The sequence below is a fragment of the Mytilus edulis genome, chromosome 9, assembly GCF_963676685.1.
Source record: "Mytilus edulis chromosome 9, xbMytEdul2.2, whole genome shotgun sequence".
Lineage (NCBI taxonomy): Eukaryota > Metazoa > Mollusca > Bivalvia > Mytilida > Mytilidae > Mytilus > Mytilus edulis.
Genome location: NC_092352.1, coordinates 70,308,123 through 70,326,447, shown reverse-complemented (window position 1 = coordinate 70,326,447; position 18,325 = coordinate 70,308,123). Strand labels below are relative to the sequence as shown.

Below are 18,325 nucleotides of genomic sequence, written 5' to 3'. Positions count from 1 at the left end.
AGAATTAGGGTTTGGTTAAAGATGAGAGTTTGGGTTAGAGTTAGGTTAAGAGTTAGGATTAGAGTTAGGGTTAGAAATAGGGTAGGAGTAAGGGTTAGAGTTAGGGTTAGAGTTAGGGTAAGGTTAAGACTTAGAGGAAGAGTTCAAGTTAGCTTTATTGCAAGTGTTATTGTTAGGGTTAGAGTAAGGGTAAGAGTTAGGGTTAGAGTTAAGGTTAAAGTTGGGATTTGAGCTAGAGTTTAACTTTAAGGCTCAGTGTTAGTGTTAGGGCTAGGTTTAGAGTAAATGTTAAAGTTGTGTTGATAGCTATGGTTAGAATAAGGCTTAGCACAAGTGTTTACGCTAGGGTTGAGGTAAGGGTTAGAGTTAGGATTAAATTAAGGGTTATACAGTGAAACCTGTCCAAACCGAACACCCACGGGACTTTGCGTTTTGTTCGGTTTTCACAGGTGTTCGGATTGTAGAGGTAGACGGAAGTAGACACCAAAATAATTTTGGCAGGAATAATAGGTGACACAACAGACGACAGTTTATTTTTGTGTTGATTTAGATGTAAATGTAAAAATAAAAGAAGATAAAAGAAAGACGTTTTGCTACATTTTTGTTTATAAATCAAACGCCACTCCGTCAATCACGCTCGTCGTTGGGAGATGTCCTACGTGGAGCGATTTTGCTTTTTATGATTATTTTCTCCGTTAATTCACTGACCAATTCAGATACACACTGTCACTGTCAAATGACGATTCCGTAGTTGAATCGGGAACGTCATTGTACACACGAGTTCTCGGACTAAACTGGCCACCCGCTGATTGATACTTCGGCACACGGTTACAGTGAAACAGCAGCAGGGGTCCAGTTTATTCTCGGACTTTATCGTTGCTAAATAGCTAACGGAAGTCTTCGGGAGCATTCGAATCAAATAGATAGGGCCTCTAAAGGGAATCCAGCAATCGAAATCCATTGACCTTGTTGTGTTGCACTCCTTAATCTGGTGAAAGTCTTTAAAACTATTATTTAATTAAACAGTTTAGCTACATAATGGCAGTTTCGATTTTTTGGCCGTAATTATTTGAGAAAGGTGCATTTAATTGATCTAAGGGAAAGTTCCTTTCTTGTCAATATCGGGGATGGGGGTAGCTGACCAGTTTAACGTTTCTTTACAAAAAGATCACTTTATACATGGACACAGACATGCTAATTAGTTTGTAATAACAACTCACAAGCTCATTAAACCTCAAATACTTTCGGGGATACTCTGCCATCATGTTGTTGTTTAATTAAATCATACAAATAATTAATTACATTTTATTGTTTTGATCGATTTTGACAGGTAATTTTTAGATACAAATTTACTAACGAGCCTTCAAAAAGCGTTCGGAATTCGGTGTTGACAGGGTTCGGTTTTTTCAGGTTAGATTAACATTAATTGATAGGCAAATTTTGTGGGACTTTGAAAATTGTTCGGTTTAAACTGAAATTCGGTTTTATCAGGGTTCGGTTTACCCAGGTTTCACTGTAGTTAGGATAAGAACTAAGGTTAGAGTAAGGGTAGGAGCAAGGGTTAGGTTGAGGGTAAGAGTTAACTTTAGACCTATGGTTAGGGTTAGGGTTATTGCTAGGGTTAGATCTAGGGTTAGGTTAAGGTTCAGAGTTTGGATTAGGGATAGGGTTAGTAAGTGTAATAATTAGGTTGATAGCTATAGGTGGTTATATTATACTCAACAGATCACTTCCGTCCTAGGTATTTCAATGTAGTTCATTGTTACTGTATTCAATATTATATGCTTTTGGAACGAACATGTTTGTGTCTATTGTGTGTCTATTTTGCTCTTTAACTTTTTACTTGTTTGACTTTATAAATATTTTGATATGAGCATCACTGATGAGTCTTATGTAGACGAAACGCGCGTCTGGCGTACTAAATTATAATCCTGGTACCTTTGATAACTATTTCCACCATTGGGTCGATGCCACTGCTGGTGGACGTTTCGTCCCCGAGGGTATCACCAGCCCAGTAGTCGACACTTCGGTGTTGACATGAATATCAATAATGTGGTCATTTTGTATAAATTTCCAGTTTACAAAACATTGAATTTTTCGAAAAACTAAGGATTTTCTTATCCCAGGCATAGATTACCTTAGTCGTTTTTGGCATAACTTTTTGGAATTTTGGATCCTCAATGATCTTCAACTTTTTATTTGTTTGGCTTAATAAATATTTTGATATGAGCGTCACTGATGAGGTTTATGTAGACGAAACGCGCGTCTGAAGTACTAAATTATAATCCTGGTACCTTTGATAACTATTTACACCACTGGGTCAATGCCACTGCTGGTGGAGGTTTCGTCCCCGAGGGTATCACCAGCCCAGTAGTCAACACTTCGGTGTTGACATGAATATCAATAATGTGGTCATTTTTTTATAAATTTCCAGTTTACAAAACATTGAATTTTTCGAAAAACTAAGGATTTTCTTATCCCAGGCATAGATTACCTTAGTCGTATTTGGCATAACTTTTTGGAATTTTGGATCCTCAATGCTCTTCAACTTTTTACTTGTTTGGCTTTATAAATATTTTGATATGAGCGTCACTGATGAGTCTTATGTAGACGAAACGCGCGTCTGGCGTACTAAATTATAATCCTGGTACCTTTGATAACTATTTACACCACTGGGTCAATGCCACTGCTGGTGGAGGTTTCGTCCCCGAGGGTATCACCAGCCCAGTAGTCAACTCTTCGGTGTTGACATGAATATCAATAATGTGGTCATTTTTTATAAATTTCCAGTTTACAAAACATTGAATTTTTCGAAAAACTAAGGATTTTCTTATCCCAGGCATAGATTACCTTAGTCGTATTTGGCATAACTTTTTGGAATTTTGGATCCTCAATGCTCTTCAACTTTTTACTTGTTTGTCTTTATAAATATTTTGATATGAGCGTCACTGATGAGTCTTATGTAGACGAAACGCGCGTCTGGCGTACTAAATTATAATCCTGGTACCTTTGATAACTATTGTATTTATTTAGCAGTGTATTTGAAGTATAGAAAATACAATTGATTGTTTGATTTGTCAATGTCAGCACTGATGTTCATAGCAGGAGAAAGCAGAGTGCACAATAAAAACCTTGGGCCAAACCGTTCTCAGTTTATTTTCGATTGACCAGTTTGACTGTCCTCTTTAATAGTTAAGAGGTGATATTTTTTTGTAAACCCTTCTGTTGTGAAGCACACAAACACTGCTTTTATTAAGTGTGAACGTTTTTTATAAGACTACGTTTTGTGTACTCTGAAATGGTTAAAGTTAAAATGTCAATACCGTTTACGCTATTTGAACAAACAAATTATGTAGAATTAGGCAATGTAGTGTGTTTCCCAAATAACAGCCATCAACCTAAAACTTAAATGATATGAGTGTAAGCAAGTATAGATAACCATATCAACATAATCCAATCATTGTTCAAATTATTTACTTCACTCTAATTGTCAATTGATATAGGCATATTACTTTCACGTGTATTTGACTTTTCTGTTGGTCATTGCATTCCTTAAGGCATGTGGTACTTTTGAGTTTCCGATGAAAGATTATACGTAAAGGTCGGTTGGCTACAACGAAATCAACGCTGTGGTATTTGCATTAACATAAATAAGTTGTATCAAGTACGAACTACTAAAAAAAGAACAGGCTCTGACAATAACTCGATTGAAAAGTGAAAAAATTATGAAATCAATTCTTTTGTAACCATATATTTGGATTGGTTATCGACTATGTTTTTATATGATGAAGCTAAGGATGTCAGTGATGTCTCCTCCAGCAATGTCCGTGATGAGTCTTTTGTTTAGGCTTGATTGTTGTGGGTTCAGCGGGTGTTGTTGTTTCTACAATCATGACAATACGATAGAAGTGAAATTAACAGAAGATAAATAAATATAATAATTACCATATCATAACATTACAAATAGTATAATAATTGAAGTTAACCATAATTTGTGATGGGCATATTTACTAATGCCTGTTAAGCGTCGAGTGACAAATAATTAATGTCTTTTCAAGAAAGGAATATCTAAATGATTAAGGTCATGGGTAAGTGCTTCATTCAACATACAGACCTCACAAACATATATTGGAAGACTGATTATGTAGTGTGCAAAGTACGTAAAACTCCAACTCCAATAAGCATCTGTTTTACCCCTTTATTCAAATCGGACTAGACTACATTCGTTACAAGAAACAGCCGCCATGTTTAAGAAAAATCAGCCTTGTGTTGATGTGGTTCATAAGTGTTTCTCGTTTCTCGTTTTTTACATAGATTGTATCGTTGGTTTTCCCGTTTAAATACTAGTTATTTGTTGGGCCCTAATTAAACAAAGATGTCAAAAGAGATATCTTTTATACATAAGGGGTCAATGAACAAATATGGGAATGGTTACAATACACTGCACGGCTTTTAGCAAAGAGCAAAACCCTTATCAATTGATAAGTGAAACAAAAAAATGAATAGTCTCTTGATACTAAATATTCACGAAAAATTATGTTTGCCCAATTTATTTGATTTATTACTCATACTTCACCCATAAGGGTACATTTAATAGTATTTTGCTTATGGTGGTATATTATCAAACATACGAAATTACCTGCTCTGAGATCACATTCTGCCTGTGTCGTATTACACGGTAAACAAAGTGGAGCTGCTGCCTCTGATGGCACAGACGGAACTGTCAATTTTGGAAACCAAAAAATGATGAGATGTATCTTAGTTTGTTGTAACGTTAACTTGTTCAATGTTAATTATATAAATGTGTATCTATATTTAAACAGAAGTTAAAACAAATTATAGAATGTGTACGGTAACGTTTTAGTGTCTATAATTTATGCCCAATGAAGACAAGACTGCTCCTGTATGTACATCTTTAAAATAGTAAGGAACCTTACCCATGCAGGATATATTTAAAAAGGAAACAGAATTGTTTAATGCTGAATTAAAACACCGAATAATAATAGTACCTGTTGATCTTCGAAGAAATGATGCTTCCGTATTTCCATCATTCCTGTCACTACAGATATCACACGGTGGACGAGACCTGGATGTATCTAGTGAGACGCTGCTCTTTATAGCTCTAACAACTGGAAATGTACTAGTGTTTTCTTCTGGAAACATTGAATTATAAAATTAATAAGTTTGTTAAAGACTTGTTTTTTTCTATCTCATATACTTTAAATCTAGGAAGTACGAATATTTCATGTAAAATTCATATATCGCTTATATCAAGATATCAGTCGTTCGCCTCATTTCTATATAAGTGTTTCTAAAAGTATGTATGGAAATAAATGGCGACATGATTTTTTTTTCAAAATTTCTTTCCACGAGCAATTTAAAAAAAAACGAAAATGTACCAGACTGATATTTTAAACGATTTTCTACTTGAAATTTTCGTTTAAACAACATCTACACCGTAGTTGTAAATGATGGTATATGTATATCTTCGTCTTAGCATCTTTGTTTACTTTGGTTCAAGATCTTGTATACAGGAACATACACACTATTAGTCAGGTTTGTAGGTACAAGAGAGAATAACCTAATCAATATTATAAAAGACAGTGTGTACGTGGTTTTCTTTGATGTATTTATATTCGTATCTATCTGATGAGTTAAGTCTTTTCCAACTGATTTTATAGTTTGTTATAATGTTGAACTGCTACACCACTGTACCGGGTTAGGAGATCACGCTTACATGTTTAATCCCGCCACATGTTCTATGCACTTTCCTGCACTAAGCCAGGAGTCTTTAATGCAGTGGTTGTGGTTTGCTGCTGTGTTACATACTTGTGTTTTGTTCAATTTATTGTACATTAATTGGGCCGTTAATTTTTCTCTTTTGAATTGTTTTACATTTGTCAGTTGGGGCCTTTTATATCTGACTATGCGGTATGGACTTGCTCTTGTCAAAGACCGTTCAGTTACCAAACGTTGTTAATGTCTGTGTCGTTCTCTTGTGAAGAGGTGTGTCATTGGCAATCATAACATATTTTCTTTTATATATAAATATTTGTCTAAATATAACATGTATAAGCCAAACAATGTTTGATCTGTAAATTGGCGGAAGAAATTATTTTGTTCTTCCTCGGCCGGGATTCGAATTTTGCTACTGAGATATCGTAGTACCAAATCGCATTGCACAATCCTCACTCGTTAGACCACTCGACCATCTAAGCTCAACATATATGTATACATATATATTTTTTGTTTTTCTTTAAAGGAATGTGCTTACAGGAATCCACTTATTTTTAAAACTGGATTTACAGGGAGGACATACTTTAAAAGCGACTATGTGCATTGGGACATAGAAGATACTATTCAAGACCATGTGAAAATTATCACACGAGATAATATTACAAACCTATGTACAGAGACACACATGGTACTGTACATGAGCAAAAGTATAAAGAATTGCAAGACAATACCTCGGACATGTTCTTTTTTCTACTATTTTTTTTATTGATGTTGTACTTTTACAGTTGTTAGGGGGAGAGGGGTTAGTGTCCCAGGTTAGGGGGAGGTTTTGAATCCGCAAATAGTTATCAAAAGTACCAGGATTATAATTTTATACGCCAGACGCGCGTTTCGTCTACATAAGACTCATCAGTGACGCTCAGATCAAAATAGTTAAAAAGCCAAAATGTTGAACCCCACCACATCCTGTATATATGTGTCTGTCCCAAGTCAGGAACCTGTAATTCAGTGGTAGTCGCTTTTTGATGTGTTATATATTTGTTTTCGTTTATTTTTTGTATATAAATTATGCCTTAAATTTCTCGTTTGATTGGTTTTACATTTTTCAATTCGATGCAATGAAAAGCTGACTATACGGCATGTGTTATTCTCATTGCTGAAGGCTGTACGATGACCTATAGTTGTTAATTTCTGTGTCATTTCATCTATCGGAAAAAAATCGTCTCATTGACATTCATACCACATCTTCTTTTTTATATTTAAGACTTTTTACAGCGATTTTATCTTTAAGGCTTGTTTTGTTTCCGAGAAAACCATATATGGATATATGATTCCAGGTTTAAAAAAAGACCGCATAAAAGACCCCGTAAAATATGTACTTTGTTGAACATTTAATTCGTGAATAACCTGTACACACGGAATCAATGAAAATAAATGTTCCTCAATTTAATTGAATTGTTTTTTTTTTTCCATGTCAAGGTATTTTATAGCCGCCCCCTATATATGTGTTTTGTTTTATTACTGAAGGTCGTACTGGTGCCTATAATTGTTTGCATTTACTTAACTTGAATTTTGATGTATAGTTGTCTGTTTAGCAATTATGCAACATATCCTCAATTTTATGTTATACTCTTTCATGACCTATAAGCTTTTCGTTTATGATTAATTATCCATAATAATACAAGGTGCATTTTTATATTGGTGCAGTGGAATGGAGAAAGAGGTCCAGGTCACATCGTATACTTACAAAACCTAACATATCTATACCCCAGGAAGAATTTTGTTTATAAGGTACTCGTCTGAAATTTATACAGAGCTGCTGTATTCTTCCAATGTACGCAATGTACGCAAAACACGTAACAGATTATGCTTCGCCGATTTTTAACATTGATCGTATTCTTAGTTGCCTTTTGTGTTTTTGTTCAAACTTGTATGAACGGTGATCGGTTGTTGGTGAGTTTCTTGCCAAGGGCGTATTAAAAACTTTCTTGTCTCTACCAATTCATAAGTTTTTTTTCACATCCACCAATTTGTCTTTTACACCCATTTTAAAAGCTATCATATGTTATTTTAGTTCGTTTTAGTGGAGATAATAAATCCCCTATTCGTATTAATGTTATCAGTTTTGTGAATTATAAGTTAACAATAAGCTGACCGTACCTCCTAATAAGTAATAATAATATGAATTTTCAGTAACTTTCGTTATCCTCATACACAGATAATAGTACTCAGTACTGCCGAAAGGTGATGAAAGGCTGTTATCACTTCTAGAAAAAAATGAAACAAACATTTTTATTTTAGAAAATATTTTATTATACGATAATTTCTGTTTAAACGAATATTTATGTATAAAAACTGTCTTTTACTAGTTTTTTTGGTGTTATAAATAGAGTAAAACAACATTTCTTTACCTGAGTTCCACTATAGTTTGTCTATTCATATCAAAAGAAAAGCTTAAAAAACTATTTGAGAAAAAGGAAAATATGAAAAAAATCGATTTTCAAGTAAAATTCAAAACCGAAAGTCACTTATGAAAATAAAAAAATAAAAACTCAAACTCAACAAACGTATGGAAACAGAAACTGTCATATTTTTACTTAGTACACGCATTTACATTTGTAGACAATGTTGGATTAAATTTTGTTTATGTCTATACTACTAAATCTAAAGATCGTTTTATTTTCAAACTTATATAAGCGTATATATATATATATACTTGATAAAGTATATTGAAAATTTTACCCTTTACATCGATTACTGTTTCAAACAATAAACAATTAGACATATTAATAAGTTCCAGAACTATCCGATGCGATTTACTTTTAGTGATGTCATTATACGTAACATGTTACCTATTACCTTATTTGTACATTCCGCATCTGTCAGGGTCACCACCAAACGGTGTATTTGGGATTTGCTATATACACGGGTCATAATTACAGGGTTGGCACTACTAAATTCATCATTGTTTCCTATTTTAGTATTTTAATCAGCATGACTTTATAAAATGACAATACGAATACTAAAAATCCAGACTTGAAATAAAGCGAAGGTATAGTTTCCAATTTGTTAGCCGGCATGACGTAAAAACAGGGAATCAAAGAATTAAACTTTATTTATTATGTTTATAACTAATATAGGACAATGCTAATCATTAAAAATTGCTCGATTCCAGGCCCTTTTGTTTTCCAAATAGTTAATATCACCAATAATTGATAAGTTCCAGGTCGACGGGTTCAAACAGAAAGATTTTGAAAGCAGAGAAAACTGTGCATCTTATAATCAGCATGACTTAAATGTATCAGATGACAATACAAATACTAAAAATCCAGGCTAAAATGAGGCTTTTACATAATAAGATTAATTAATTGTGTTCTCCAATGAAAAGCTCAGTTTCTAAACTAGTTGTTTAAACAGTTGCCGTATGCCCTTACTAAACAAATCAAAACTGATATTTTTTAATCTTATGTACAATGTCTAGCAAAGGAAGTTGCACATTTAATAATTCTAAGATTTATATTAAATCTGCAGGTTATAGAATTTTGCAAGATTGAATTCGATAACTGAACAGTGAGCGTTTTTATGTTTTCTGGCTGTCAAATTTGTGTTCACCTATTTGACTAAAATTTTCATATTTTACTCATCTATCGCATTTATCTTTGTTATAAAAAGACTTAAATAGATAAAAAAAAAAACAGGGCATGACCTCGAAAATCTGTAGCTTTATTTCGTATTTTTTTAGTCTAGACGCCATCTAATTAACTATTTAGTTGAGCTCCGGAGACCTCCGATACGTGAGATAAACATAATTATAGATTTGAATAGATACGAGCTCGTGCATTTGGATTTTTCAAGGTCTGTTTAATTTTCATATTATACCTTAAAATATATATTATCAATCGTGTTTACCTGTATAAGAATTATGTTTATTTTTAATCACATAAGTCAATCAAATGGTTACCTTTGTTTCACTTTCAACGTTTACATTCTTTCCCTTTAAATAACTAATAATGCATGTGGTATCCATCAAGAAATAGGGGATTGATTTGAAGTGCACTTGATACGTATTTCAGTCGAATATTTACTTGCAAGAGAATAGTTTATTATCCATGTTTCTTATCCATGTTATCTTTTGTGACAAAATTGAACCATACTGGCCGCTAAAAGCAATCCAGTATTTCACTTTTGCACTTTTATGAATAATTAAAGAAAAAAAATCTTATTTTAGATTTTTTACATATTTCATAGCAAGTGCTCCTTTAAAGGGGTCAACATTTTTAATTAAAAAGCTTATTTGATCTTGACGAAAGTTTGCAGGACCTCAATATTAGTCTTAAAAGGCAGGTTTCAAAACCAGAGGAAATAAACAAAACAGGATATCATCTAAATAAAACAACGATGCGAGAGAGCGTGCGATAAAAAGCTTAATGCATATTTAGCAAAAAAAAGTGTAGAAAAAAAATGGTTATTAGCCCCTTTTCTTTATAAACCAAATGGTTGTATACGTATGTAAGGGTGTGCTCATTGGATGACATTTCATTTATATTCAGCAACGAGTTTATACTTTATTGAATTAAGGATATGCTTAAATGGATTTATCATATGCTGAGGAAAAGAGGGGTGAAAGATACCAAAGGGACATTCAAACTCATAGATAGAAAATAAACTGTCAACGTCCTGACTAAAAATGAAAAAGACAAAGAGACTGATAATAGTACACAAGACAACATAAAAAACTAAAGACACCGCCAATAACTGGCGGCGATCTCATGTGCACTTACTTGAAAGGTAAGAAAATAATGCTTCACATGTGGCAACCGTCGTGTTTTTCATGTCATTACAGACCCGGTAAATAGTGTAATTTGGTAGGTCACATTCATGAGTTTATCATATGTTGAACTGATTTTAATATATGCCTAAAAGATTCAAATATATGCTGTCATAATTTAATGACATGGGTTTCGCACTTAAATTTCTGAATAAGCCTAATAATTCAGCATATGCTAAATTAAATTGAGAAGATCCTAAAATAATCTTAGCATACCACAAAATCAATTTACCATATAGAATAATGATTTAAGCAGATGCTAGATTCGATATTTATGACCATGATTCCGCGTCATACATACGAATTATCTCGGTTTTTTCGTAGACTTTGCAGCAAACTTTCTAATATTTCATATTGCAAAAACTTATGCATTCAAATAAGAAAATTGAATTTGTCAATGACTTCATACCATATTTAAGCATAGCAGATGCAATTTTTGTCAAATGTTAAACGCATAAATATTGATAACGATTAAAGATGAATAGCATGACCAATGAATCGGCGAGCCTGATAAAGACTTCCTGTAAAACAAATACTATATTACCCAAAGACATATACATTATCATCGCTACTAATACAAGTGAAAGCGTTGAAATTTGTCCCAGTGTCTTGGAAACTAAATCCCAATAAAGTGGTGGTTCCAAATGTAAATGTGTTCGATTCAGCATCATCAACCCACATACTGTTTTGTAGATCCACTGGAAGTCCTCCGGGACAATCAGCATCTAAAATGTAAATTCATTAACATTTACCAAGTTTTTCAGGAATTTAAATAATAAGTTTATCCAGGTACCTGACGTAGTCAAGATTTTAATTATTCAGTATAATCTGGTACCAGACGTAGTCATGATATTAATTATTCAATATAATCTGGTATCAGACATAATCAGGACTTTAAAAAAAAGCAATGCATTTAGTTTGATTTAATAGAAGTTAATATTGAGGCTTTGCAATTGAAGATTTGAAAGAGTCTACTGATGTATAATTGTGTTATAAGGTAGTTTGTTCCAGTCGGTTATAGTTCGTGGAATAACGACTTTGTTATGTGCTGTGTTACACACCAGTCGTGGTAGTATTGAGACATTTTATATAAACTCGTTTTCACCCTTAGATATCTAACTTGTGTACTATTCGTTGAGAATTAAAATAAAAATAAACAAGAGTGATGGATGGCAGCGATTTGACTTCTGCTGCTAATACTTTTTAGTACATGTAGTAACTATTAAGTTTATTTAACTATGTGATACCTCAGTATCCTTTCGATATCGAAAAATTAAATTTCATGAACTTTTGCATTTGGAATGTATCATATATTTGTTTAAATCATTTTTTAACAAACACTTCAAAAGCTCTTTTTCCTTACCTCAAAATGTGAAAAGCATTGTGCAAATCTTTTTTCCCATACCAAGTACGAAATATTTTGCGTAAAAGTACAAGCCTTAGGATGGATTTAGTCAATTTTAGGTTGATGTATGGTTTTGAATTATCACAACATGCAAAAAAGCTATAGATTGAAAATTGTGCAACATGTCAGAAAAATATGTCTTACAAAAACGGCAAAAATCCGTTTGTGAACCTAATGGGCGGTAGATTAATGCAATTGATCGCCATAACTGCTGTCCGATATGAACTCCTGTGATGATTAACAACTTGGGTATTCTCCAAAGATGTCCATCTTATTAAAGCACCATCTATATTGTTTTGTTTTTAATTGTATAAATATCATGCATAAGAAACTCAGAGACCATTGTTTCTAGATACTGTCGTCAAGTGCACACATTTTATTTTGATTTTTTAACGTTGGTTAAAACATACTCATCTTGTGATCTTTACAGAAAAATATACCTTTCAATATGTTACAATTTTTCAATTTATAGCTTTATCAAAATAATACTTATGGTGAAGTATATTAAAGATATAAGGTTATAAATGAAATGTATACATTCAATTCAGGTTTCATTTCTTGTTATTAATGTATGAACATTTACATTTAGTATAATGAGTGTTAATGTGTTCAAGTTTTAGACGTAATTTTATATTTTATATCCCTGCAGTGTCCTAACGGAATATCCAGGTGATAACTAAGTATTGTTCATTATTGAGAAAGGACATGGACGCACCCTCACTTCTGTCAAGTTCAGTGGTACCCTCTTTGTTAAGAGTTTTCTCCGAAATGAAATATAGATATAAACAGTATCAATACTCATCGCCGATTTATTTGAAAATCCTAAACCTAATAAAACATAAAGAGAGATAAAGATGGGGTATGATTTCCAATGAGACAACTATCCACAACAGACCAAATTGCAACTATAGGTTCCCGGACGGCTTTCGACAATGACTAAAGCCTATACATAGGCAGCTATAAAAGGCCCCGAAATGACAATGTTAAACAGTTCAAACGAGAAAACTAACGACTTACAAAATGCTAACAACAAATATGTAACACATCAAAAAACGACTACCACTGAATGATAGGCTACTGACTTTGGACAGACAAATACATAGAGAATGTGACGGGGTTATTTATGTTATCTGATAAAATTTCAAAGGACATTAACATGATTAACAAAATTTGGCCAAGGAAGTAGAGCTTTCCATCCATGAATTATGATTCTGAATGAAAACGCTTTCAAAAATTAGATTAGGATGATCAGTTATTTACAATACTGTCTATCACACAAGTATGGACATGACTAAAAGATAATTAGTAGATTATATTTCAGTCTTTTAGACGATTAAGATAAAGATTTCCCTTTCTTTTTTAACTCTATTTACTAGTGATGTCAATATTTAAAGTACTAACATAATTATGTATAGTTTTATAATTTAAACAATTTTCAAAGTCTCAAAACTGTAGGAAAAACAACATTTGCATTATGTGTTAGTATTTTACATACAATTGACCATATTATTATTACCAAATGTTAAACACAAGTTCTTACCTGCAGACATTGTAAAAAAGAAGAATGCCAAATAAATCATTATTTGCCTGCGATTGTTATCTGTTCTATTCGACATATCTATCTCTCTTTCTCAATTTTCTCAATTGATTATTTATCTGATTATTTCAACTGATTCTAATGGTGAATTTGTTTCTCTTTTGTGCAGATGTGACCATTAGATCTTACTAGTAAACAAATTTTTATCAGTTTCGTTTAACTAAAAGTACATGTTAAAAATCGATACTCAACATTAGAAACATAATAAAAACTCTTTTAATTAAATGTTTGAAGGTCAACCACAATTGGCCGTTTCAGAATCTAAAGAATCATGGGTAATTTCATTGTTCGTACCCCAAAATGAAAATAACGTCACGTCATTGGTTGAATTTCTATTGTTTATGACATTTTTAACCAATCACGACGTTTTGGTGAACACTTTTGAAAATATTACCCAGGATGCATTAGATTCTGACACGGCGAATTGAAATAACTATTTCTATATATAATAAACATGAGATACAGCGCATATCTTATTTGTAAAAATAATATGCTAGTTTAAGTGACTATCTATCAAAACACATGCCAGAAACGAATTACTTAATTTGTGCAATTAAAATCCCACTTCTAGAAAAAGTAGATAAAATTCTAGTATACTTAACTGTCATGCTAACCAGTCACTAATTATTTATCAGAACGACGCTGCGACTTGTCTTTTGACACTTTTGCAGCAATGTATCTTCCATAAAGTTGGAACCTCAGTCTCCTACTTTGAAGATAAGCAAATATTTCACTGAAGGTTACCACAAGATCAAAATAAGGCCCATTTTGTGTATTTAAAAACACCAGTAGCATTTTGTTATTAGATCCGATTTTTTTTATCAAAGAAAACACGAACAGTTAAAATACGAAACATATCTACGAACACATGTGTAACAAAACCCTAGACATACATAAATGTAAAGAAAAGATTTTGACGGGAGCTTTGTATGACAAACCCTATGCTCCAATGTTGTTGCAAACCCATATAACAGGACGTTGCTGCCCATTACTTTGGGTAACTTCACTCGCGTTTGCCTTAGTTCCAGGGTTGTTCCTTGTAAAATATATAATTTTGAAGATTATCCATGATGTGTGTTTTTATATATTTAAACTATAAGAATCGCCACATTTGGACTATGACCGGAGATAAAGTCGTTACTTTGGATTCATTTATTTGCGTGGGTTCCAAATTTCGTGGATTGAGAAAAACTTGCATATTTGTGGAAAGGTTTAAATTCATGGTTATTTGCAAAGTCTATATACATTCCTTATGAATATTTGTATTTATTTAAACCTTATAATTCGTGGTTCCCCTGTACCCACGAAATCCACGAAAATTAGTACCTGACGAATATTAATGAATCCACAGTATAAACTTTCATACCCGTAGATATCGATATTTTTATATGCTTTAGTACCCTAGCTTTGGACACTTCATGGTGTTAAAATATCAACATCTACGGATATGAACGTAGCGAAACATGTGATATAGATTTAATGATGCCAAAGCGCTGTTCTGGATATATCATAACCAGCAGCGTTCATAGCCAAATATTTGAAATTAAAGGATTGGTACGAACCGAAACAATTAAAGGTTACATGACCAAAAATAACCTCAAATTAGCCGAATCCATCTAAGGCCAACTTTGCCTTACGGAGTTTAACCTAAGTTTCTTAATAATTTCAAAATTTATAAATGGAGAAATTTAGAAAAATTGTTATTAATCATGTCGGTATTGAAGTACAACTTACTCATGTATATATAGCAATAATTTAATTTTGGATGTAACGCGTCTTCTGATTGGCTGACGTTATTTTGTTATGAGCCCATAGACATAATTTAATCATGTGACCGTAACGTCATCAACGTTTTTTCATGGTTTTCTATGGTTAAAAATGGAATTTAGAATTAAATTATAAGAAATGACTGTAACAGTTTTCTGTCTATTCGAAATAACATAAAAAATGTGGTGCACACTGTTAAATAACCCGTTACGCGCGTTATTCAGTGTGCACCACATTTTTTATGTTGTTTCTTCATAGACAGAAAAAATATTACAGTCATTCCTTAAAAACATATTATTAAATATTAAATGAATAGCTTGTAAGAATAATTTATAGGTACCAAGTAAGTACATTGTAGGTTTTCAATAACAGTATGTACAAGTGTCATTAATCTTGGAACCATATGAAATTTGATAGTATGATGGACAATGTTTTTACAGAAAACGCGTTAGACATGTCGGTTAATTACCTTTACTATCTGCAAATGGATTAGAAATAGTCGCCTTTTTGTGGTTATCAGAATTAAATGTTATAATTATATTTTAATTGAAAACATCTGGTTCTTCAATCTTTTTGACGGTTGATTTCTATTTAGTCTAAGTAGTGCTTAAATCTCGATATAAAGTTAAATAGCAACCTACAGAAAAACGGAAAGTCATTTATCAAATTGCTAAATAAAACTTACGTGAATATATAATTTCGTTAATTTGGCAATAATTGTGCATAATATTACAAGTAGAAAACTCCGTTGAACACACATTGAACATCTTATTTCATGTCTGATCTTTAACAACAAAATCACTGAAAAGTGCTCACTCATGATTACATATGAACCCACAGTATTTTGAATTATTAAGATACATTTGAATATAATCTTGAGTATAATAATGTTTTAAAATGACAGTGCTTCGTAAGCCTATAAGGCTGGCTGAAAATAACAATGTTCATATCATATGTATTATATAATGGCAATTCAGGTTGCACTTTAATAAATTATTTATTCATTCATTCATATAATGAGGATTATTATTAATCCAGTTGCGGATGGTGAAGGGAATTAACCGACATGTGGAAAGCGTTTTCTGTAAAACATTGTCCATCATACTTTTACTATTTAAGATGGTTCTGAGATTTATGACACTCGTACATACTGTTATTGAACTTCTACATGTATAATGAATTTACTATTCATTTGATATTTAATAATATTTTTTGATATCTACATGTACATATATTATACTTCTGTACCGACATGATTTATAACAATCTTTTCCAAAAATGTCCGTTTATAAATTTTGAAAATATAAAGAAACTCCCTGAGACAAAGTTGGCCATAGATGGATTCGACTATTATATTGAGTAATTTTTGTCATGTAGCTTTTTGATTGTTTCGGTTGATATCAATCCTTGGCTTTCAAATATTTGGCTATGAACGCTGCTAATGATGATGAATCCTGAAAAGTGCTTTGGAATCATTAAATGTATATAACGTGTTGTTTTCATGTTTGATATACGTTCATATCCGTAGATGATGATTTTTTAACACCCTGAAGTATCTGAAACTATGGTACTGAAGGGTATTAAAATATCGATATCTACAGATATGAACGTATATACTGTGGATTCATTCATATTCGTTGGATACTTATTTTTTGAATTTTGTAGGTAGAGGTGAACCACGAATTCAAATGTTCAACAAATAACAAATTTTCAAAAGGTATGTATGTAAACTTTGCCCAAACCACGAATTTAAATATCCAAGAATATGCAAGTTTCTCAATCCACGAAAATTGGTACCCACAAAGATAAATGAATCCTTAGTAACGACTTTATCTCCGATCATAGTCCAAATATGGCGATTCTTATAGATTAAATATTTAAATACACACATCGCGGATGATCTACAAAATTCGCTTTTTCACAAAAATAACAAAATACTACTAGTGTGTCGAAATAAACAAACTGAGCCTAATCTTAATCTTATGGTAACCTTCAGTGATGTTTACTTATCTTCAAACTATGAGACTAATGTACTAACTGTGTGGAAGATACATTGATGAAAGGTGTCAAAAGACAAGTCGCTGCTTATAAAACATGACGTTCTAATAAATTATCACTGACTGGTAAATATAAAAGTTAACTATACTATGTTATATGTGTCCGGTATATGTTTTAATAGATTGTCACTTTAACTAGTATCTTGTTTTTACAAATAAGATATGATTTGCTACTCATATTTATTGTATTTTGAAATAGTTATTTGCAGTTGTGGTTTACTTACTCAAATTTAGTCAAGAGTGTTGTATCATGTTTCTAATTTTGAGTATCGATTTTTGACAAGTGCTTTTAGTGAAACAAAACTGTTACAAAAAAAAACAACATGTACGTGTATTGCATACATGTACTTGTATGTATGCGTAGGAAGATATTATGGTCACATCTGCACAAAAGAGAAACAATTAAAAGAGCAAAAGATTAATAATCAATTGAGAGAATTTAGAAATAGAGATAGATATGTCGAACAGGACAGACAACAATAGCAGGCAAACTATGATTTTTTTTGGCATTCTTCTTTTTTTACAATGTCAACAGGTAAGAATTTGTGTTTAATAATTGGTAATAATAATATGGTCAATTTGTATGTAAAACACTAACACATAATGAACATGTTGTTTTTCCTTCAGTGTTGATACTTTGAAAAATGTTTAAATGATAACAACTATACATATGTTAGTACTTTACAAATTGACATCATAAGTAAATAGAGTTCAAACAAAAATGGACATCTTTATCTGTTTCGTCTAAAAGATTAAAATTTAACTGTTAATAGACCTTTTAGTCATATACTACTTATGTAGTAGTCAGTGTTGTAAGCAACTGATCCTCCTAATCACTTCTTAATTTTTGAAAGCATTTTAATTCAGAATTATTTCTTATGTAACATATTTGTAGTTTGTTAATCTTTATACTTATATTAATATTCTAAAATCAC

The 18,325-nt window shown here is 32.1% G+C and overlaps 1 protein-coding gene across 1 annotated transcript; it reads right to left on the bottom strand.

Moving 5' to 3' along the window:
- Positions 1-3,745: 3,745 nt before the first annotated feature.
- On the bottom strand, positions 3,746-13,620 carry LOC139488923 (uncharacterized). Its single transcript, XM_071274896.1, has 6 exons — positions 13,510-13,620; positions 11,109-11,289; positions 7,897-8,003; positions 5,010-5,153; positions 4,640-4,720; positions 3,746-3,883 (listed from the first exon to the last, which is right to left on the bottom strand). Exons 1-6 carry the CDS (start codon positions 13,583-13,585, stop codon positions 3,801-3,803), a joined length of 672 nt encoding a protein of 223 aa, XP_071130997.1. The 5' UTR covers positions 13,586-13,620; the 3' UTR covers positions 3,746-3,800.
- Positions 13,621-18,325: the final 4,705 nt, after the last annotated feature.